The 24,204-nt window shown below is 43.3% G+C and overlaps 1 protein-coding gene across 4 annotated transcripts in view; it reads right to left on the bottom strand.

Moving 5' to 3' along the window:
• Positions 1-1,392: 1,392 nt before the first annotated feature.
• Positions 1,393-24,204, bottom strand: part of LOC121533897 (transcription factor COE3) — a 106,453-nt gene continuing 83,641 nt past the window's right edge. For 2 of the 4 annotated variants that reach the window (XM_045226837.1, XM_045226835.1), the window contains exons 11-16: positions 17,486-17,574; positions 9,853-9,918; positions 9,252-9,426; positions 6,780-6,962; positions 4,930-5,130; positions 1,393-4,422 (exon numbers count right to left, since the gene is read on the bottom strand). In XM_045226837.1, the coding sequence (XP_045082772.1) occupies positions 4,391-4,422; positions 4,930-5,130; positions 6,780-6,962; positions 9,252-9,426; positions 9,853-9,918; positions 17,486-17,574 (746 nt within the window). In that variant the 3' untranslated portion in view covers positions 1,393-4,390. The remainder of the gene's footprint in view (positions 4,423-4,929; positions 5,131-6,779; positions 6,963-9,251; positions 9,427-9,852; positions 9,919-17,485; positions 17,575-24,204) is intronic. The other 2 variants (XM_045226839.1, XM_045226838.1) reach the window with 1 other exon arrangement.

The raw sequence follows: 24,204 nt of genomic DNA, 5'->3' as shown, positions 1-24,204 counted from the left end.
AAGCTTCCTCTTCCCCTCCTTCCCCCCTTCTAGCAGATGCATTACTTAGTCCCTATGTGTTGCTAGCCAAATCACCCAGAAACACTACAACATCCTCCTCTTTCAGAGTGTGACCGCACAACATTCAAGTATCAACAGCCTAGCCCCGAATGAGAACCGTTTTTACATTACATCTTTACAGAGGAAACCCTGGTCATGTATTATGGAGTGCTCTCGTTGAAATATGTCAAACCCGTTAATGGCTTCTCTACGTGACGAACCACTTGTTATGGGATGGTGGCCATGTTTTATATAGCCTGGGCTGCTCAGCTTCCGCCCTCACTTGGCAGAGTTAAGATGTATTTTGGCTCTGGTAGCGGAGCCTTACAGGGGAAGGACTCTGGCTGTGGGAGATGGTTTTCTGGTTTTCTATGGACGTGCTCTAGAAGGCTTTTGGCGAAGGCCCTTACTAATGAGCACCGTATAACAACAACAAAGAGTCATCAAAACTCATCAAGATACTGCTGACTACCAAAGTAGGGTTAATTACTCACAACCTGTGGCTGAGAAAGCTAATGGTGTCTAATCGGCATTGCCTTTTGTAGTCTCGGATGCTAAGTCTCTTAGATAGCTTATGTTGTGTTCCTCCTACATGCTTGAAAGATGGGAAGCAGACTTCCTATTGAGGGGCTGCAGACTTGATAAAGACCTCTGCGGGTCTACTCTAATAGCATCAAAAAGAGTTATCGGGCAGAGTTAAGGGCAGCTATCTCAGGAAGCGGCCACACCCTATGACCTCTGAGTAAACCTGTGCACACACTACCAAATGGGTACGCAGACACACAAACACATTAACTCTTGCAAACACGCACACTAGCATGCACAAATTAATTGTGTTATGTGTTCTCTGTGTAGTGCTTTGAAGTGATGAAGTCACTTTGTACAGTTTTGAAAACCTGTCTCTTTGACTCAGAACACGTAAAAGTCAACCTCTAGGCTTGCAACCATCGAGATTATATTTTTGCCTGATGTTATGCTATCATTCACAGAGGGAGGAATTGTTGCTCTTACTCAGACTTTGAATGATTGATTCAGATACGCACCGGTCAATATGTCATCCCAGTTTGAGGGTTTGAGAGCCAAGATTTTCATCATAAAATGTGGTCTTTGGAGGCTGTTGCACAAATATCTCCCCTAGACTGAGGAGTGTTGGCTAGAACTAGCGTCCAAAAGGTTGAAGCTTTTGAAGGATGAGCTTGTCTGGAAAGTTTCTTATTAAGATAGGAGTACTTGGTTTGATTCCTGTTGCCCCCTGCTATGTGAGGGAATAGATTATGGTAGATTTGTCGATAAGCCACTCTTAAGCAGAATGAACTCCAATGCAGAACCTAGAACATCAACAATACAAGACAGTTTTCAAGCCAAATGTATTCTTTATTAGTCTGTTTCTGTACAAAAAGCACTGGATCACAGAAAAAACATGCATCTATTTACAGCATGGTCAAAAGACAGAAAAGGAAAAGCAGGGGAGATCCCCCCCATTTGTATTTTAAAGACATTAATTAAACATTGTGCTTTGATACAGTATACTTTGATGATATATTTCATATTTGACAAAGATGCAGTACCTCTCCCCTTTTCATATTGAATTAAACATTGAGAAAGTACACTTTGCAATTTATTAAACCTCTGCAGAAAACCAGGGCAGCAAAAAGCAAGCTTTCTACAACTATGACAAAAAAAAATACATTTTTGCAAGCTATTTGAAAACTCAGTATATGGATGGAATGGATACAAGGAATGGGAGTGAAGGGGAGGATTGTGAGAAGTCAGCCAAGATTTAACTCGAAGAGAAAACTTGTGTTTTCATTGAAAATGGGTTTAGAAGTCCATAATATTGAATTCAGATGACATTATATGAGCTGGCGTAATTGAAAAATGTATTTCTCAAAGTGGGTCAACAGATTTTCCCTTCAGTTTTTTTTTTTTCACAAGCTCACATTATGACTACAAGTTGATGCCAACCGATGATAGCCAATGTATGTCAATCACTGCACAGAATTAACATAAAATCAAAGGTTTAATCAGGCGCATCATTGATTTGTGACCTGTTGTCCACTATCATTATGTTACACAGGCTATGTGGAAATTTGGAGAAGGATGTACCGTCCAACATATCCTAGTTTAAACTACATCCACTGCAGCTCAAATGATTATTCAAAACCATCAAATGAATGACAACTTTAACTAATTCTTAGACATCTATGTATTTCTACTATGTTTTGTAACTTTCCCCAGGTCGTTGCTATAAATGAGAATGTATTCTCAGTCAACTAACCTGGTAAAATAAGGAATAAATAAATCTGCAACAGCATAACTCACATTTTTTATTCTAAGACCACACTTCAATTAGAGTATCAAAATAATGAAAATGCATTGTATTGGAGCATGTTCTATTGTAAGGCATCAATTATGTCTTGTGTTCTTTTACGTTTCAAAACCATTCCACTGAAATGTGGAGCGATAGCTTGCATTACAGGAAATACAAATTGCATAAGTACATGATACAGATTGTATGCAATGACAATAACACCACCAACAACACTAACATCAATGGAAGGTTCCTTGAGATCGGTGAACCCTACACTTGAGTGGTCCCTCTACAGCAGTTATTGGAGGGTTTACTTGAGTTTCAACTTCACAGCTGATTCGTACAGGCATGTGTATTACATTCATTCTCACCAAAACAAGGAATAGGCTTGGGTCCGCAGTTAAGATGGGAAAGGAGTTGAATTCTAACCAATGAACAAAAATGAATACACCTCAAATTTAAAGTAAGGAGTATGGAGGATTACGATGGAAGAGTTTTTGAAATAGAGAAAATCACACGAAAACAACCTTGCCATTTTAGCCACAATGACACAAATGTGAATCCAAGAATGGCTACAAAACAAAACAGAAAAACATCTTGGCGCATACTTGTACTAGCCTTTGTCTTTTGTATATTTTTTTCATTTGTAGTATTTTTTTTTTTCATTTGTAGTATTTTTTTTCTTGCTTGCTAAGATGCATTGCTCTTGTAAGTGCCCCAACTAAAATAGTGCATTAAGAAATAACCATGATAATACACATTTCACAATAATACACAAAGGACAAGGAGAACTGGGGAAAACACAAATGCTGTATACAAAAAAGTTAAATATAGTATCGGAAAAGCATTTTTATACAAAAAGTGGTGGAGCGTATATCCTGCTTTAAAAGACAGGGTGACCATGTCATGTTTGACTTTTTTTGTTTTTACAAAAGGGTTGTTCCTCTCCTTTTATCACTCTTTTTACAATATCTAAAAGGTATTAAGACATCAAATGTGTTTACATATATATTTAAGACTATCATTCAGGCCTAAATCACAAAAGGAATCCGAAAACATACTTTATAAATACATACAAAATAAGCACAATCAGAAGAATAACAAGAAATCTGGTACCTAAATGTGGTTAAAACTGCTGCAAGCATTTCTGGTTAAAATCTACCAATCAACACACCCGGAAATATATCTATTGTACTGTGTTTCAAAAATGGTAGACATCCAAAACCCTTTAACCTCAAACCTTGGGCTGTTAGTACAACATTTGGCTATTTGCTCCTCGGCAGAATGTGTGCCAACCCTTTCGTTAGATTAGAAAATGACTGCATTTTCCTTCAGATATGATAAACGCACATTATTAAAAGCTATGGTACACAAAGAAAATGCTAAAAGACTATGACATTAGATATCAGTTGCCTTTTGAAGAGGGTTTTTTATAGACATTGTGGGGAATTCTCATTGAAACTCCCACCGATTTTGAGTCTGACAATTGACAGAGTGTTGGATATTCCTGGATTCTGCACTTTTTCCACAGTTGACAGTTTTGAACTGTAGGCCTTTAGACTCTACCTGCTCACAGTGGTTATATGACTGACAATGAACTAGGTTCATTAGAAGATCCAGTCAAAATAGATTTTCAGACATGCAAATTAACCTTATAGGACGCAGGACAATACTCACATGACAAGGAGTAACTACCTGCCTTTCAAAACCACAATTTATTATTCACATTGCTATATTTTCAGATTAGCTAACCCTTCATACATATCTATGTGGGAATGCTACCTGTTGGACAAGGAATGGCTTACAAGTCCCAAAATGCAAAACACAGAAAGTGACGAAGTCAACTACTGAACCAACACAAAGATAATCTAGCGACATTTTATGGGTTTCTGGTTACTTGGATTTTCTTTGTTGTGCTGTTCTGTTTCCAGGAGTGAAGGGGCTTGATGGTCCTGTTTTGGAGGTTGATGAGATTTAAGCTGATGTTGTAGAGATTCTGTGAGCTAGTGGAGATGTGGTCAGTCTGGCAGAAGGCCCTCTTCACATAGGTGGGACTATTAGACCTGCCATGGCTGAAAGACAGACACGCTGGTTACCTAATAATGTGGGGAGACGTTTTGTATCCATAACACAATTTGCATCGATAAAACTGTAATAGAATGTTGTAAGGATACATATCCCATAGAAAATCATTACACACCCTCTTAAATGAAAAGCCGTGTGTTGAGGTAATTATGATATGCATATGGATTTGCTGCAAAACCTAAGAATGACAAAATTATATTTTTCAAATATAACAACTTTTCCAGTCATGTTACATTGACTTATAATCAGTCACTCTATTTCAACAAAGATTCTCAGCCAAATTATTTGATTGTGATGAATGTTTTGAAAAGTCACTCTACGAAGAGCCAGCAGTTATGGATCAACTTTGTCCTTCAATCCACTACTACCTCAGGTCACATCATTATGTCATGTGAATTCTAGCATTACAGGGTCTCCATGACAATGCCCTTTCTAACAATAACCCAGGCAGAAGTGGGCGGGACTGAGAGGCAGGAGAGGGGTGGGATGCTCACCCTGTAGGCTGCTGCCATTGGTGGTGGTGCAGGTGGGGGGCGGGGAGGTCTGTGGCCGCACGACAGGGGCGAAGGCGCTCTTCTGTTTGACTGCAGAGATCATATGGACAGGAGAGAATGAATAAGGGCCTATGGGTCCACCGGAGAACAGAGGGATGGAGGAGGAGGAGGAGTAGGAGGAGGAGGGGGAGGTGGTAGATCCTAACGGAGAAGACAGACAGACAGACAGACAGACAGACAGAGGTTGGTGAGTGAGTGGACTGAGATGAGCTGTACAGTAAGGGCATGCATGGGGGCTGAGGAATGGATGCCTGCCTGAAGAAGGGTCAAGGTCTGGAGTAACTTGCTCGGAGTAAAAGGTGCACAATATTTGCAAAGTTGATCCATAACTTGAAGGCCCATTTTAGACTTGACACAACAATACCTTGTTTACATTTGACATTTTAGTCATTTAGCAGACGCTCTTATCCAGAGCGACTTACAGTTAGTGAGTGCATACATTTTTCATACTTGTTCTTGAGGATAGCAGCAACCTCCATCCATGTAAAAAAAAAAAAAAATGTGTGTGTATGTGTGTACAGTCTGTGTAGAATGTTCATGTATGAAATGCTGAGTGTGATAATAAAGCAATTTTATTTAAAGCACAGTGTATTTGATACCCCCTTCTCCCCCATACTGGCTTGGTTAGTTTCTGTAGTTATTGCATATTACCACAAGAAATATGATTCCAGTAAAGTATGAACCCCTGAAGCAGCTTATAGTCCCATATCTCACAAATACAAAAATTCAAAATGGAACTCTAAAATGGATGGCAAAATGCAAACTGTATGTATCCCTACATGTGAATAGTTATTTTGTTGTATCTTCCTTGGACTATTGACTTATACTTGCTCTGTAACATCACAGTTGAGATGTTGTGTTACTAATCCAAAATAATGGGTTTGACCCAAAGCATGAATGATACTATGAGGGTGTTAGAATGTTAGTAGCGGTAAGTAATGAAGGAGATGGAACAAGGTATAGGCAAAGCAGATTAAGACTTTTACAATGCATTGTATAGACAGACAAACCCAACCTTTCCCTTTAGTAGACAACACATAACCTTCCACATCAAATGCAAGACCAAAACCCACTTTCAGTTTAGTATCCAATTTAGTATCCAGAATCGAAATAAAGGTTAAATAAATAAAATAAATAAATAAAATCTACAACTACTGAGACACTGGCATTGTTTTGTCTGCCACGCTCTAAACACATCTCTGGGAGACTTTGATATCTGATGCTGTAGCCTAAACAATCAGCTATTCAAAAAGTCCCAGTGGGTGACAGTTAGAGTTCTAAAACACCTGTAACCTCAGAGTGGAATCATGACTCTAAGCATGTTAATTAGAAGGAAGGATCAGGGACAGAGACACTGAAGGGTTCTAGCACTGAGGGAGAGAGGAGGAATCCCTGTGATGTCATCTGTGAGATGTGTGTGAGGAATTCCGATGCAGATCTTACAGCAGGTGTCCTCAACACCAGTCCTCCAGAACGGCAGTGGATGCTGGTATGTTCTGTTTCTTTGCCTCTACTGAATCGATCAATACTAAATTGGTGTGAGTCCACACACTTGGTGCCCCAGGTCTATCACTGTGTAAACAGGAAGTATGAGAATAACTAGCAGACACTGCATCCCTCCTGGACTGAATCAGAATACTACTGTCCTAATGAAACCGTGTGTTGCTATCCCACCACATATAACTACCCAAATGATCCCCCCACGGAATGTGACGTGCCTTGAGACCTGATGCATTGAGATGCAATCAGATATATTAATGATCATTCAGACCTAATAAGGCTGTACTTACTTGCGTAGGGGGAGTTGGCAGCGGAGCCGTTGAGGAAGCTGGGTGAGCCTGGCACCCCCAGGTTGGTCATGCCTGCTCCGTAGCCATTCATGGTGGACGTGATGGTGTTATAGTTGGACTGCTGGGGCGTGGAGCTGGGCACGTAGCCACGGGGCGATACGCTGTTGGAGTTACGGGAGTAACCTGGACGAAAGGAGGAAATGCTATGGTTAATCTAATGGCATCAGCACAGTGCAGTTTGAACAACATCACATTTGTATTCCATTGACAAACTCTAAAAGCATGGACCATATTCTTACTATTCTAATATTGAGTATTCAGGATTTGCATTGCTCTCCTCCAGAACTAAAACCACCCGAAGCAGCATTTCCCCTGTCCCCTACTTGTTTGAGCACAATTCCATTTACACTTCAAATCAGAACAAGGGTTAATAAATATTATGTCAAAAGTGATCATTCGATTTGGTAAGAGTAGGGCCTTTTAAAATGGAACCATAGTGTGAAGTTTCCATGTTTCCCCAATGAATTGAAGAGTTGAATCGGACACGGTTTGGCTTTTGAGAGGGATTGTCCCTGCTGCCGCTCCCTCCACTGTTGTTCCTGACATGTGTTTCCCATTGCCTGCACTCTCCCTGATCCCAGGGTAGCGCTCCATCAATTGCTCTACTGCTGGGAATTGTGTTGGCTCAAACCAGGAAGTGGGAAGAGAGATAGAGAGAAAAGAGAAGAAGAGAGAGGGGGAGAGAGGGGAGGGAAGGGAGAGAGAGAGACAAGGAAAAAAGTAGAGAGAGAAAGTGAGAGCACACTGTACCTTTTTCTCTGGTCTCTAAGCCCCCAGATGGCTAGGAGCCCATAGTGCCTCAGGTAGCATTCAATACATCCTAGATGAGGGCCAATCAACTAAGGGCTGGGGGGTGGTAGAGGGGGGGGAGAGGGTTAAGGCAACTCCACTCCACTGTTGGGGGGAGAGATGAAGGACTAGCCTAGGGGGAGCAGTCAGTAACCCTATCCAGCTATCGCTGACTGACGCAATGACAAGGTCAGCCTCTGGAGGTCAATGAGACCAAGACGCGCCACAAGGGCCGGGGTAGTATCCCTATTCGCTCCAGAGGAAACTGTAAACGTAAAGTAAAACAAGTGGAGTGGATGCAAGTTTGAAGACAAATGCCAGAGGAGAAATGATATAATCCATTTAGCACACAACGTGATGTAAAGCAGATCCATAACCCTCGTCTGGAATTGCTTCAGTAAATTACATTCCTCATTCCTTTCATAAAGCTTGGCATATGAGCCGCCCTCTATATTAATGTTTTAATCATAGTACGTAATTTCTAAGAGCAGAAAGAGGCGTTTCAGTAGGGGGAAAAGTCTGATTCTGGGTTTTACTGTTCCAATGATTATGGACATACAGTATGAAATGATGTATCTTCATGATGGCTGCAGTCCTGTTCCCATGACTTCATAGATTACTGTAGGTGTTCTCTTGTAGGTCGATGTGAAAAGCAGACAAGGGGAGGGAGGAAGGAACTATGCTGAGGTGTCAGGGGAGAGAAAACAGCTCTAGATATCTCTCGCATTTCCTCTTTCTGCCTGTATCCTCAGCTCCGACGTGAGCCAATCTGTTCATCACACGTTCAGACCTATTTCCTGTGCATCAGTCACAAAGCTGCTTTGTCAAAAGAAACAGCCCTCTCTAGGATAGTGGTGTTTGTGTGTGTGTGTGTGTGTGTGTGTGTGTGCATACGTGCCTTCGTGTGTGGAGGGCTTTGCATTATACTATATGCATAATAACATGCTTATGCATTTTTGGAATTGTATAAATAGTGAATTCACACTTGCAACAGTGCTGTCAAGCTTACACTAAAAAAAGAGACACACACACACTCTGCTCCCTGAAACCTTGACCGAGCTGCTGTGTTCAGTGGCTAAACTCTGGTTGTTTTATTCATGCCACATCGTCTGCATTTTTTAACTCATTAGCACCTCCCCTTCTCATACACCCCTTCTCTACCACACACACACACACACACAGTGTTCTATAACTAACCTTGTGGGGACACACAATTCAGTCCCATTCAGAATCCTATTTTCACTATTCCCTAAACCTAAACCTAAACCTAACCCTAACCCTAATTCTAACCCTAACACTAATTCTAACCCTTACCCTAAACCCCCTAGAAATAGCATTTGACCTTGTGGGGACTAACAAAATGTCCCCAGTTGGTCCCCACAAGTATAGTTAAACACGTCCATGCTCACACACACAGAGGCATGCAAAAGCATACACACGCACACGTTTCACTGATGATAGCCATGAAGCTTACATTAAAGAGAAACATTGGACTAGCATACATCTACAACATATACCGTATCTACAGGGGACACCAATACACAGAGAAGGTGTGAGAAGATCAGAGGGTGAAGGGTGAGGGTCGTGCGGTGAAGGGTCATGGTGGGGGGTTGTGACACTCACCCTGGTCCCCCTGCGAGGCCTCGGAGATGTTGACGGCCAGCTGGCTGCTGAAGGAGTTGACTCCCATCATGCCGGAGTGAGCGGCCGAGCCGCTAAGCGAAGGCAGCTGGTTGTGGCTGCGGGGGACGCTGTACAGGGCCTCGGTCAGGTCAGCTGCCCGCTTCAGAATGATCTCCTGAGGGGAGGGAGGGACAGGGAGAGGGGGAAGGTGGAGAGAATACCATAGGTGATTGTGAGTTTAGAGACTTTATATGTAGTGTTGCATATTTATTTGACCAGAAATTAACCTGATCATATCTTTTATTTGGGCCATGTTACCCTTTATTTCTCCCTAGTCAGCACATTTAGCCTATTTCTGCCATCTAGACACTACAGATGTAGTTATCCTGGCCTCCCAGGTCCCTGTGACCTGGCTGTTCTTTAAATATAAAACGTGATGTTAATTTAATCTGTGATTAATCAAAGAAAATAAAAAAGGGACATTCTAAAACACAATGTTCAAATCGCAAAAAGGAAAAACTTCAATAAATGCCAGGGGTATGTTTAAAAGAATGAGAGCCATATTACGAGTTCTGCAATAAAAATCTATATGATTACATACCTGGTTATTGTGAGGCATTCCATACAGGGCTTCTACTAAGTCTGCTGATCGCTTTAACAGCACTTCCTGAAATGACATCACATCACGTTACTGTATACTATAATTCATTTGAATAAAAACACAGTATGATACCGAGTTACATGAAAGATTCCACACTCATTACAATTTCAGAATCCTGGAAATTGTTGATGGTTGATAGTAAAAATGTAAAGAAACATTTTACTGCTTGTATAAACCTAGAACATTAACCGTAACATGTAACCGGTAAAACAATCTGGAATGTTTTGGTTTAGTGAGTGTAAATCATTTTATTGTACTGTAACTCTGTTTGAAAATTATAAATCGGTTGCTGTAAGTGTCGGACATAGATTTTGGGAGTTGGGGTCGTAAAATGGGGAAAGCATTCAAATGTAATTATTGTTTTACAGAGTACAAGTCAGAGATTAGCTTTAATGGCAAGGCCAATGTGTGATAAACAACCCAAAGAAAGCAGCTGTCTGCATCTCATTTTCACTCTCCCATTCTCTCTCTCACAAACACACACACACACACACATGCGTGCATGCTGCACACTTACTAACACACACTACACTCTCTCCCAGTCAGCATTTAGACGTCTCAAGTATTGGGGCCAACCACTTCCTTCTCAAGCTCTAATGTCTCTGCTTGCAGAGGGTTTACGTTTTTGTTAGAGCCCACATTTTGTCATGGCACCACATAATAACAAACTGTCATGATCAGAGGGCATCTTTACCAGGCCTCTAATCAAAATGGCTGCCGATGCACCCTGGAGGGAAGAGGGAAGAGGGAAGAGGGAAGGAAGAAGCCTGAGGTGGTGGGAACCCATTAACACTTTCAGACTGCCTTCGGTGCTTCCGATCCGCCACTTCAGACCCCAGCTTATTAGAGCCACATTGCATCTGTTTATTGAATTTCCCCTGCCTAATTCACCCCTCCCTCCTGCTCTCTCTCTCTCTCCCTCCATCATCCATCCCCCACCTCCCCCACCTCCTCCATTGCCCCCGGGCTGTTTTCCCACCACCCAGAGGAGGAAGCGTCCAATCTCTCCCCGGCAGCCCAGTGGGTCGCTGTGGCAATGGCTCTTAATAACAATAACAGGCCTGATAGATAGATAAATAGGGTCTGCTGACACTCGCCTGGGCTAAATGGGGGGACAAACACTCACACATTCACACATGGCCCTGGAATGAGAGAGGAGAGGAGAGGAGAGGAGAGGAGAGGAGAGGAGAGGAGAGGAGAGGAGAGGAGAGGAGAGGAGAGGAGAGGAGAGGAGAGGAGAGGAGAGGAGAGGAGAGGAGAGGAGAGGAGAGGAGAGGAGAGGAGAGGAGAGGAGAGGAGGAGTGAGTGAGGTGGGGAGGGCTGGGTTGGTTGTTGTTTCCAGGGCTCTGGGGATGAGAGCTGGTGTTGTGGGAGCCTCTGCTGGAGGTCTCTGGGGTATTACAACGAGGAGGGGCCTCTGTCTGCTTGTCTGGAGTCTGATTGGTTCCTACAACACATCTAGACTTTTCCTTGTGTTGTAAAAATATATATATTTTAACTTGACCTAAAACGCTGTCAAAGGAAATGTGCAGTGCTGTGGTGAACATGTATCTGAGAAGAACTTTTTTTCTTGTCGTTTAATCATTTAAATATTCCCTCACTGTTGGCCCTGTGTTCAGTGTTTGACAGGGTAAGAGTCCAGGAGGATGCGCTTTCCTTTCTGTCCCCCATTTCCCACGACAAAATATGACCTCAGGAAAAATAATTCAGTCGAATCAGCCTGAGGAATAACCATCTGCCCAGATGGGCAGGCGTACTGATGGGCAGGCGTACTGATGGGCAGGCGTGCTGATGGTCAGGCGTGCTGATGGGCAGGCGTACTGATGGGCAGGCGTACTGATGGGCAGGCGTACTGATGGGCAGGCGTGCTGATGGGCAGGCGTACTGATGGGCAGGCGTACTGATGGGCAGGCGTACTGATGGGCAGGCGTGCTGATGGGCAGGCGTACTGACTTGAGTTACAGTGAGGAAGGGGTGTGTGCGTTTTTACTTAATATATTCTCTCCAGAATATATGCTTAAAAGGAAATTAGATTCACTTGTTTTATGAACATATTAGTAGAGTTTTTTTTTTTTACCATGTGCACATTTTTTTTTATAAAGACCATGTGTGAACATATGTGTGTGTTTGTGTGTGTGTGTATGTGTGTTTGCATTCGTGCGTGTGTACAGATGTAGGATCTTAATTTGAGACAGTTTGTTACAGTAGGAAAATAATCCTGCAGCAACAGGAATGGTGAATTATTATGTGGATTATAAATAATGGACATTTTTTGTAAGGCTTGATACATTTTTCGTTAGGGCAAAAAGCGGAAATTACAAACTTTAGAAGCTTTTTTAAACCTGAAATACACTAAAGTTTCCATTTCTCAGTAACAAAAGAGTGATCAAATTATGTTTCACATCTATCTGAGATCCACCTTGCCAATGTGCCCTTCCTCTGTGCCTCTCCTTGGTGAGCATGCCGACCCACCTGCCTACCCCAACACTCCTACTGACCCCGCAGCTATCCTGCAGGCACAAAGTCACACAGACACACACACACCGCTACCCCCACCGCAACCAAGCAATATAGCTCCTGTCAATCTCTATCCCACCCCCAGTCCCTACGCCCAAACCTCTATCCACTGAGAGAGGGCACAATCTGTCACACCCTGGCACTGCCAACATATCTACCACTGTGAGGAGTGTCTCAGACCCCTCCTCTCCTCCTCTCCTCTCATCCTTTACCCTCTCATCCTCTCTCCTCCCCTCTGGCATGCGCTCGCTTCATTAATCTCCATTATAAAACAGAAGTTAGTTAATGTCTCTGAGGCTTGGCGGCTGCAACACCCTGCCTGCCACAGGGAACTTTGGCAACCCCCTCCCGCCCTGCCGCCTCAAACACAAATACGTACGGACACACACATACACAAACACACACGTGTTAGTGCACATGCACTCACAAACATTAGCACACACACATTCCTGCCTCTACACACTGGTGTGTGTGTGTTTGCCACAGTCGGTCTCTCTTCTTGTATTTTCATTAGGCGATGACAGACACAACAGCCTTCTCAAGTTAATGACGCCTTCCAGGCTTTACTACTCGCTGGTGCTACTCTGTGTGTGTGTTTGTGTGTGTGTTTGTGTGTGTGTTTGTGTGTGTGTTTGTGTGTTCAATTGTTTGAAGTGTGAGGCCATTTTCTGATCCTAAGAACAACTGCCCTAACTAACCAGAATCTCTCAAACAAATGCAAAGAAAAGACTATTTGGAGTACATTCTCCGGAGCAGGGATCCCCCCCCCCCGGGTAAAAGTGCACCCAGGGGGGGCCCCAGGACCGAGTTTGGGAAATCCTGCTCCAGAGTATTACCGTAGAATAAGTAAAGCTGTTCGCTATGTACAGAAATTCCTCAGCTCACTGATGGCTAGCTTTAGCTAATTATCTCTTAACAATAACAACAAAGGGTAACCAACGAAGAACAGGCCGTCTCTCGTAAGAACCTCATTTCATTTCATGTTACTTGACTTGGACAATTGGAAATACATCACAGCACTTTGCGACATAACAGTGAGGGTTATCTATGCCTGGGCCTGATACTGTAGCTGTTGGGGTGGGGGTGTGAAGCATGTGTGTGTGGAGGTGAGATATGGGCGATGCACTGCCTTGCCGTGAACCACACCACACACACACATACACACATATCCACATACAAACTCACCCATATACCCACACACACATGCACACACACCCCTCCCTTTAGCGGCGCGGAGAGACAGCGCCATTGGATTCCTGTCAGCGCAAATGCCGGCAATCAGAGCGCGGGTGTTTTAACACAATCAATACTGTAATGCACTATCTCCCAGTTATCATCATAATCTCTTATCACTGGCCCACATCTCTGGGGGGGGTCAGGCCGCTCCGCACTTCCTCTCAGAGATGGACGGAGGGAAAGAGGGATGGAGGGTTAGAAGCAGCGTGTCGGCTCATTCAATAATTCACCTCAGCCAATGAACTGAGAGATTCGGCAGATGAAGATACTATGGAAGTGTCCATGGTGTGTAAAATGCTGGTTTAGTACTAGTATAAAGTGTGAGTGTCACTTAAATTAAATATAAAGGTAATATCTTGATTCTTGGAATTACCCATTTGCAATATGAATAAACGTATAACATGGAATATGCAAGGGTTGAAAGACTCACTGAAAGTGAAAATTGCATGGAAATGCACTGAAAATGCACTGAAAAGAATGATAATAAAACAATACAATGTTTTACACTGAATTCTAACCATAGAGGAGTAATGTACAGTCTGTGATGGTAAACTCTCAGCATACAGAAAACACACACTCGCACATGCATGCAAGCACTTTGCACAGACACAAAGAGAGAGAGAGAGAGACAGTGAGAGAGAGAGACAGCGAGAGAGAGACAGAGAGACAGCGAGAGAGAGAGACAGAGAGACAGACAGAGAGCGAGAGGGGGGGAGTGTTCTCTCCTTCATCCTCAGTGGGTCTACTGCCAGTAAGGGATAAGAAGTTGGCCCAACAAGAGACTCCCTCCTTCTGTGAGAGTAGGATGAGTCTGTTCCCAGCCCCTATCCTGGAAACCTCTACACTGATGACTTAGACTGGGGGAAAAACAGGTTTTACGACCTCAGACAGAGGGGGAAATCATTTCATCCACCATGCTCTACTCTCGTCTGTCTCAGGGCCAAGAGGGAAAGTCACATCCAGCATTCTGGAGCGACAGACCACACATCTAGAGAGTGGATGTCTTAAGGGTACTTCAGAGCTCCAGGTGGAATAACTCACAAGGAGAACGATATGAAAGAGCGAGATATGAAAGAGTGTCATCTTCAAGTCAGGTCGATTGAGGAAATGAATTCCAATTTGATTCATGAGTTGAAAAATGCAGATCATTTTATATTAGGATTTTTCTCTCCAATTGATTCATTGAATTTGAGAAAATCTATAAGTTAAATTACAATTAATTACCTATCGACTTGAAACCCTGTCTATTTCACTTCTCCTCGACTGTAATTTTTAAATGGTGAGTGACAAGTAACGAAAAGGTATTTCTCTCAAGGAATTGAATTTCTTTACTATTACAGATATACATTCCTTTAATAAGTGCTATTTTCATGTGGAAAAGTTATGGAATGCACCTTTATCATACTTCATGTAGTTGAATCTCTTTTACCCACCTCACCTAACCCAACCCCCCTGAGCCCCAGCCCCTGCCCCTGGCCCCCAACGCCCCAGTCCTCCTTGCGTCTGTCTCCAGACATATTCCACTTTATTTTTTTCGTATTTTCTTCCATTGCTTTCCAGGGGCTCAATTATGGGAGGATGGCTCCCTGGTTCGAGAGGTGCCCAGAGAGAAGGGATCAGCTGACCCAGGAGAAGAAGCCATCCGACAGGTCCCTTAACAATGATAAATCACCCCTAGCCTGGCTCTGCACAGTCGTCCCATAGCCACCTAGCTACAACACACAGGAAAGGCTATGGCTAGCTACTGCTTCCACACCATACCCCGACATTGATCTCTTCAGTACATCATCTAGATCAGGGGTGCACACTCACAGCTCAGGTACTGAAAAGCTACAGGGTGTGCAGGCTTTTATTCCAGCCCAGCACTAACTATTGCATTCAAATACAATTGGCCCCTAACCCTGGCAGTTAATTCCAACGTAATGGCCAAACAGGTGGAAAACACATCTAATCTCCGAGATCATATGAGACCCGAACATATTTTTTTTTGCCCTTAACACAAACTCTTCACCTCGGTTTACTTTTTAGCTTAGTCTCCATTTGTTTGTCTGCTCTGTATCAAAACAGGCCTCCCTTATGGCCGTATCTTAGGAAAATAGGCCCTCCACATGTAAGGAATGCATCACCATCCAGGTGTCTATTTAAGAGGATTCATAGGCCGTTAAACTTGCCGTGACCTGGGAATGGGTCTGGGTCTTCTACTGCAAAGGTCCTGGAATGGAGCGGCGCTCGCAAAAATATGCTGCTGCCTCCCATGCTGAGCAATGAGGGGAGGCTAGAGCTTGAACCCGTTCCACATATCCTCTATAGATCTGGACAGGGAAGTGTCCGCTTGCAGCCAAGGCAGACTGGAAATGAAATTAGAGGCGAACCTGATCCAGCCCCAGCCTCCGAGGTCATCAGTGACCAGTTGGCCATGCTTTAGCACCGGTCTGGTCTGTCTGTCCATCACTGGAGCTAGGGTTCCAGCTCATTGAGGCTAGGGTTCCAGCTCTGAGACCGGCTCGTTGGAGAAGTGTGGCCGCCAACCTCCTAATCTAATAACTAAACAGGGGTTTATCGGCTACAAAAGAAAACACGAAAACCAAAGGAGCCTAGAGGAACGACGGCCAGTGTTTTCCTATCTTAGTGTTTCCCTCCTATCATTATTTACATGGAATCCCTCTTATTCCCACCCTTCTAGACTTGCTCTGTTGCTTCCTGTTAAAAAATAATAATAATTCAATTTGACTTTAATTGGTTCCAATACCAAGGTTTGGTGTCTATAGCCTCTTGATGTAGCTTGGGGGAGCTTTGCTCCCTGCCTAAGAGACAAACATTCTACTATCGCTCCTGGCCAACCTTTCTGTCCTACAAGAAAAGGAAAGGAGAGAGGATAACAAAGGGATGAAATGTCAACGTAACTGTTCCCGAGTGATTGTGTGAGTCTGTCCTGACAAGTCACATTGGGTGAGAGCAATGAAGTACTTCATGAATGGCAAGCTTTAAGGTGTTAGTCTTGTTGTTATTTCCTTCTGTCTAAAATGCAGGGAAAGCTCGCGGCTGGACGGAAGACGGAGGAAAATCTATTTGCATATTGAGTTTCTTTTGAATAAATAAATATATAAAGGCTGATGGGGACATTCTCCCTCCGCCACAAATCAGGGCATCAAAGGGGCCAGACAATATATGCTCACTATTAGTATCAATTTACAAATAAACTACTTTTTTGGTGACTGGATCTCAGATGTCAGATTTTGATAAATGGTTTCAATTTGGCAGCTGCTTTAGACTGTCAGGCCCCATCTGATCATATCCCCCTTTACAGCAGTTCCCTGCCCAAAAGAATCTCACTCATTTAGTGCAGCTCCTTTTAGGGGGAAAATAATCTTTTCATACTAACCAGGCGGCAAACCGCCCAGGACACCTGACGGCTGCTTGTGTTCTTGGCCCTACCTGAGTCTGTGCCTGAGTGTGTGCGTGGGTGCGTGCACAAATATTGATCATGTGTGTCTGAAAGGCAGTGTTGAGCCTTGCATACACTCATGTGTACATGTATGTATAAGTGACTTTGCATATGCATGGCTGTTGCTACCTCAAACCTAAAAACAACCAGACCAGGAACACCTGTTTCCAATTGTACGAGTTATAAGAACAATGTGCCCCTTGGCATCAGAGCCTGTTCTTAGGGCCAGGTTCACATTGAATGGAACGAATTAATCCAAATCTAACAAATCAGGTTTATAAACTCAGATATTTGGCAGTCTGAAGTCTGGGTGGTCTTTGGAGTAACAACAGGGGATGCTGTACTCCTTGGTGTCCTATGAGGCGTGCCACTTACCTTAGGTAACCTCTCGGGATCTCCTGGGTGTCTGGGGATGACCTTCTGTAGCCTCTGGAAGCCGTAGTCAATGGTGGGCTCATTCAAGGCTGGAAATAGAGAGAATTATCATGGTTAAAACATTGCTGAGCGATATCTCTACAAACAAGGTGAAACAGCTCAAACATGCATTGCTCTTCTTAAGCTTCCAATGTCACATATGCATTTGTTTCTTGATTCCATGCCTGAATGCCTATGTAGGCCTTATGAAGGTGTTATATCACATTCTAGAGTAACATATCTCCCCTGCCTGGCTGTCCTGCCCTGATACGTGTGCTCTACAATAGCCTTGAGAGTGTCAGCCCAGTGTCAGACGATCTCTTCCTCCACCGATCTCTTCCTCCACCATCACGTCTCTGTCTTTCTTCTATGCTATTTATTAAGCTTGAGACCTTCCACTCAACCTGTCCCAGTCGCTATCCCTTTCACAGAGCATTCCTAACTAATTCAATTGCACCTCCCTCACTCTAAGCCTCTCAGGTACCCCCCTTTTTATTTCATTGCCCCCCCTCCACATTTGCAAACAACGCAATCTCCATTCCTCTCCATTTCGATACGAAGGAGAAAAGAGAAACAGCCGGAAATGAGTTAGGGAGATATTTCTCCATAATCAAGCCCATTAATCATAAAAGGCTGTCAAATTTGACTTTGGGGACAATTTGTCAGCCTTCTTGCCCTCTCCGCTTTTGTCACCGGTGCCTCTTGTATTCCGTAAGGATGATTGACACACCAAATGCTGGTGAGTAGAATAGCTAGTTTGCGCTAATATGCATAACCGGCACTTTCATGAATAAGAATAAGGTGGCGGCGGCGGCGCAGGCTCTTTTCAAAGGCCCGCTGCCGTTTGTCGCGAGCGGCAAATAGATGTTATTACCATTATAACAATATTTGTTTTCTTTCCCCAGGAACGGGCACCCGCGAGCTGCTAAATCAAATTTGTCTGAGGCTCGTTTCACAGCAAGGGAAGGAGAAAAGGGCTTTCAGGCTGCGGCTAGGTCGGGATGTTATCTGAAGGGTGACGGAGCCTAGACGTGCCCTCTCCACACAGGCTGCCATTTTGAATATCTGTCCCTGTCCCCTGAGAGGGACCTGGAGAGGAACGTTAGCAAGGCCCAAACAGATTACACTCTCATGGACAATTTCTCTTGTTGGGATGAAGGGGATAGTCTACTTTGAAACCAAACACGTCTTTGGTTAATAAGGTTTTCCTTATGCCTTGTTAGAGAGCTAGGGCTGAGCATTGGAAAAGGGAATTTCAACACAACCAGGGAAAATGTAAAAAACAGCCAATATACCAAGAGAGTGGGACGCTATCAGAGAGAACCAGTGGAAGAGAGACAGAGCAAGAGAAAAGGGAATGAGCAGCACAGATAGACAGACAGAGAGAAAGAAAGAAAGAAAAAAAGAAAGAAAGAAAGAAAGAAAGAAAGAAAGAAAGAAAGAAAGAAAGAAAGAAAGAAAGAAAGAAAGAAAGAAAGAAAGAAAGAAAGAAAGAAAGAAAGAAAGAAAGAAAGAAAGAAAGAAAGAAAGAAAGAAAGAAAGAAAGAAATTTCATAAAGCTTGTCTCCTAATGAACCTCTTGACTGGGAGACAAGAGGGTAGTGAAGCAGACATCTCTCCCTCTACTGCCAGGCCCCCCAGAAATTAAGTCCATTACTTCCCCTTATTAAAATCCCCCTGCACTTTGACCCCAGTACCCCATTGGCTGCCTGCAGGCCCCTGTTCTCGCAGCCAATCGATACGGCAGCCTCCTTCGCAAAGAGCCTGAGTAATTGGAGAGTGCCGGCGCGCTGCGCGAACCCTGACCCCCTACGCATTACACAGCCCATATGAAGATAGATTGCCTGATTTAGTGTAAACATATGCTGCAATTCCAGCCATCAGTGCCACTTTCTCCATCGTAATTTGTATAGATTTTTTTCTTCGGAGGCCCAGTCGTCTTCGTGGTGTCTGACGTTTGGGTTTTTTCAAAAGGGAAAGATAATGCAGTTCACTGGGAAGAGGAGGTGAGAATAGGAGTGAGGGAGAGAGAGGGCGGGAGAAAGAGAGGTGGGGGTGGAAGGGTATACTTTTTTATTTATTTAATCATCCATTTATTGCTCTCTATTTCTCGCTCTATGAAAGTGTTCAAACGGTCGACTGGGGTCTCACTAAACAGAGCGTTGTTATTAGGTGACCACTCGACTGGGACAAAAGGGAGGGAGAGAGTGAATGGGATTTCCACTAAGACACTCAACCAAGCCTGAGAGGAGCGCTAGTGAAATATGATCCCAAAGCACAAAACAGCATTAGATAGGGAAACATGGAGCTGGTGACAGCAGGGCACAACACAAGCAGGACAGACATTTTCGGGTCAATAATGAGGTTGACATTTTGGGCATTTAAAGTCAGATAGACCATGTAGCATTAATTGGTATTAAGGATGATAATGTTAATTTAATCATCACCTTAAGTGGCATGTCTTCTACCTTAATACTCTGATATATTTCTGACTTTATTAAATGCAAAACGGCACTTTTGTAGGTTGGGAGTATTGTTGCAAGTAGCAAAGTCTTTATTTTGTGAACAAAAATTGCCCATTTGATTGTACACGTTTAACATTTCACCTTTCAACCCATGTGGAAAACCTACACGTTGAGCCAGATGTCCTAACCTATTTCTAGAGGTTTAGGAGGAGGCTACCTAAAGCTCCCTCAAAATCAATTCCCATGTTGCTCTCTGTCTTATTTCAAACAGAGCTGCCTTCCAAAGGACCCGAACGACTTCAGTTAGCAGGAGCAAGAGGTTAAGTCAGAGTTAGAACAGTGTACCACTACAAGGTCAAAGTGATCAGAGGAGACGCTTACCTACACCCCTGAACCTAACAAATATGGAAAACATAGTAGAGTTAAGCTGGGCTAGGCACCAATATTCTTAAATAGCTTCCTTTCCTTTGTTACTACTGGGGGATTGGATAGGTGTTCAATTACAGAACTTAACCTCTATGGGATCGGTGTCCCTTATATGGGACGGTTGTTGCTCAATATGCGATATGTGACTAGAATGGTGTTGTTAACAACGGCCAACTTTCCGGGACATAGATATGTCTTATATGGGCAGAAATCTTAAATTCTTGTTAATCTAACTGCAGTGTCCAATTTACAGTACCTATTACAGCTAAAAAATACCATGCTATTGTTTGAGAATAGTGCACAACAACAAAACACTTTTATCACGGCAACTGGTTTGGTACATTCACCTCTGAAGGTAAATAATGTACTTACATTCAGTAACATTGCTCTGATTTGTCATCCTGAGGGTCCCAAAGATAAAATGTATTGTAGTTTTGTTTAAAACAATCACTTTTTATATTCAAATATAGGAACTGGGTTCTACAGTTTGACCTCTGACTCCACACCCACCCCGCCCGGCCATCTAGATGTGTGAAGGTTAGTGTATTTCCTGTAGGGAAGCTAATGATCCATCATTTATGACATTCCTGGGAGTGTGCAAACTTACATTTTGTATTAACATAGGATTTTTGTATATTCTCTATAGTTACGTACCAATTCGGCACATTTGGGAAAACTCCTGGCAGACTTGATACAAACTATTTTGTAGTGATGTAATTCTTTACTGGATCAGTCTGAAACGTTGCATACACACTGCTGCCATCTGGTGGACAACGTCTAAATTAAAACTAGAATCCCACATCACTGTCTGGCCTTTCTCTTGCATTTCAAAGATGATGCAACAATGTATGTATCTTTTACTAGATCTAATGTGTTATATTCTCCTAAATTTCCACAAACTTCAAAGGGTTTCCTTTCAAATGATATCAAGAATGTGCATATCCTTGCTTCAGGTCCTGAGCTACAGGCAGTTAGATTTGGGTATGTCATTTTAAGTGAAAATTGAAAAAAAGGGTCCGATCCTTACAGATTGGTGGTCCAGAATAGGAGAGAGGGAAAAGGAAGCTACTTAATATTATTGGAACGTAGCCATAGTCTCACTGCTCTTTTACAATCAGTCTCACAGGTGGTAGGGACTAAGGCTCCCAAGCTTTAAAACGTTTGCATGCTCAAGTGGTGCCTTGGCAGAATATGTATCCATTTATTCAGCATATGTTTACATCCTCATACTCCCAACGTGTTCACATCTATTTATGTTGAGCTATTTTCTATTTACTTTTCCCCCTTCCAACCACTTAGGTGGCTTTTGCTTTTCTATTTTGGCTGCTAGCTGATTCTGTACATATTTACCAGATATAGCTGATGGATGGAATATGCGCTTTAGGAATCTTTTTTCTTTGCCTTGACGCCTTTCACTCCAGTGATATCCTTGTTGAGGGCACAGTCATGTCCCCGATGAGGATCATCCCAAAAATCATAAATCTCCACTATCCTGCTTCACCACTCAACACATAGGCTCTCCGTGGCTTTCCTTATATTGCACTTATCATTTCAAATGGAGTCCATATTTCATATGAGATACACCATCAAGGCCCCAACCCATCTCCACCGCCCGACTGAGAGAACAGGGGATACGGGGGATTTGAAGCGGCTTGCATCCCAGAGCAACATGGGCTCCAATTTTCCATCCTTCTCATCTCTATTCATGTTATGATTGATGCAGGTCATCGCTGCATTTGCCCCCGTCGCCTACAGATGTGTGTATCACATCATTTCCTCCCTTTCTTCTGGGGGAAGAAATTGTCAGACGCACAACAGTGTGAGCCTGATCTGAGTCTGTCAAGTGCGGCTGTGTGTCGTTGACTGGGGGTTGTGGAGCACCGACCGGTCGACAAGCATTTAAAGCCGCCTGTTACACATGTGCACTATGCTATTGATTTACTCCTTTCATCCCCCTCTCTCTCACTCTCTCTCTTTCATTTGTCCCTCGTTCAAAATGAGATGACATAGCGACACACTGGGATGCATACAAACGTGCAATGCAAAACAGTCACTCTGGCTTGGTCTGCGGTATGCTGTGTCTGTGTAAAAACAGTTGCTTTCCCCAAACATGAATCCATCAGCATTATATTCTTCACTGTATATATAACATACTGTACAAACTCAATACATAGACCTATAAGTAACCCCCACCCCCCAACACACACACACATGCACACACACATGCCATCACAGTGAGAACATAGAAAAGAGAAATTCAAAGCAAGAGGCTTGATCAATCATCCGGGCCCCTTGCATCGATGCTCATAGAAATTTCATGAACTTTAAACTGTGATTGACAGACCGACAGACTGGCCCCAGACAGACATGGCCTCTTTAAAGTGGAGAGCCACCAGGAAAGATGAAAGGGCCTCTTCCCTCACCAAACACACACTTCTAATTAAGACTGAAACACTTTGGCGATATGGCAACAATTAGCCTGACTGATGTACTCTGTATGACTCCTATGACCTCCAGTGACCCCTGTCTGACACCACACTAGACCACATAGTTTTGAAGAGAGAGACAAATGAGGATATACCACGCCTGACTTTCAGAGGAAAGAGGGAATCTTTAAAATGATATTTAATCAGTGGAGTAGGCCTATCGGTTTACCGCATTTTGTCTCTGTACGTCTCTGTAAATTCTACACAGATGTCAATGGGACATAACTCATGTCTGGATTCAGCTCCATGTCAATGAGTTCTTATCACATCCATGAAACTACACTTGTACTTAGTGTAAGTTCTCTGAAGTTACCGGTGGAAGAATCCTCTTTTATTAGACAGAACAGTGTTCTCCACTGAGGGAATTCCCTTTTCTTCCACAGAGACATGGCACATTTCATATATCAAAGAGAGAGATCTGCTCGTCTGTAAGGAGGGGGCCTAGCAGAACTAATGTCAGATAATAAGCGTTTCTGTGGGGGTATTTTAGGCTGTGACTCAAAAATAATAACTTCTCAGGTGTGTATGAGGGGTATTTCTTTGAGGCACACACTTTCCCTGCCTTGTCACTCCGGTCTAATCAAGGCACCAAGGAGGTAATTATTCACTAGCTGATTAACATATCTCGCCGCTGAAGCGGATGCACACTCTAATCATAGGGGTTGCGTCATTCTCGGATCTCACAGGAGACGAGAGAGGCAACAGAAGGGAGTGGGTGTGTTGCTGTCACCTCCACTTCTCTGCCCTGCTCTAGAGGACAACGATCGATGTGATGTTCTTCTGTGTCTACGCGAAGAAACTAAATGTTTGATCCGACCGTCGTTCAGTGCAATACTGTAGGTACAGGGTGGGGGGTATGCTCAATCATGGAGAAATCTACTGTACAACAAAAACTGAAATCTGGAAAACAATTAACACATGGTTGTGTAAAAGCGTTCATTTTTCTTCCTATACGGCACGCAAGTTGATACCACGCATGCTTACGCATAATTACCTCCATGTGTTACAGTGAGAGTAATTAAACAATAAAAGTGCAGTAGTCAATTAGTCAGCGCACAATACTTCAAAAGGAGATCGGTGACACGGAAGGGAAAGACCAAACACCACATCGAGTAAGTCAAATATTTTACAGAGGTTCAAATCCGACACTACGGCGAACCCGAGGTATAACTCTCGCTCCTTTGTTACATGTTCACAAGACCTTTAGCATACCGTATGGAACATTAGCTAATATGTTCCATGTGGCCAGCCCGTGTGAGAGAGAGAGCGAGAGAGGGAAGTAAGGTACAGTACAAAGTGGACC

Source organism: Coregonus clupeaformis, chromosome 2 (genome assembly GCF_020615455.1).
Source record: "Coregonus clupeaformis isolate EN_2021a chromosome 2, ASM2061545v1, whole genome shotgun sequence".
Taxonomy (NCBI): domain Eukaryota; kingdom Metazoa; phylum Chordata; class Actinopteri; order Salmoniformes; family Salmonidae; genus Coregonus; species Coregonus clupeaformis.
The sequence above is the reverse complement of the archived record's forward strand: the minus strand, read 5'-3'. Positions and strand labels throughout refer to the sequence as shown.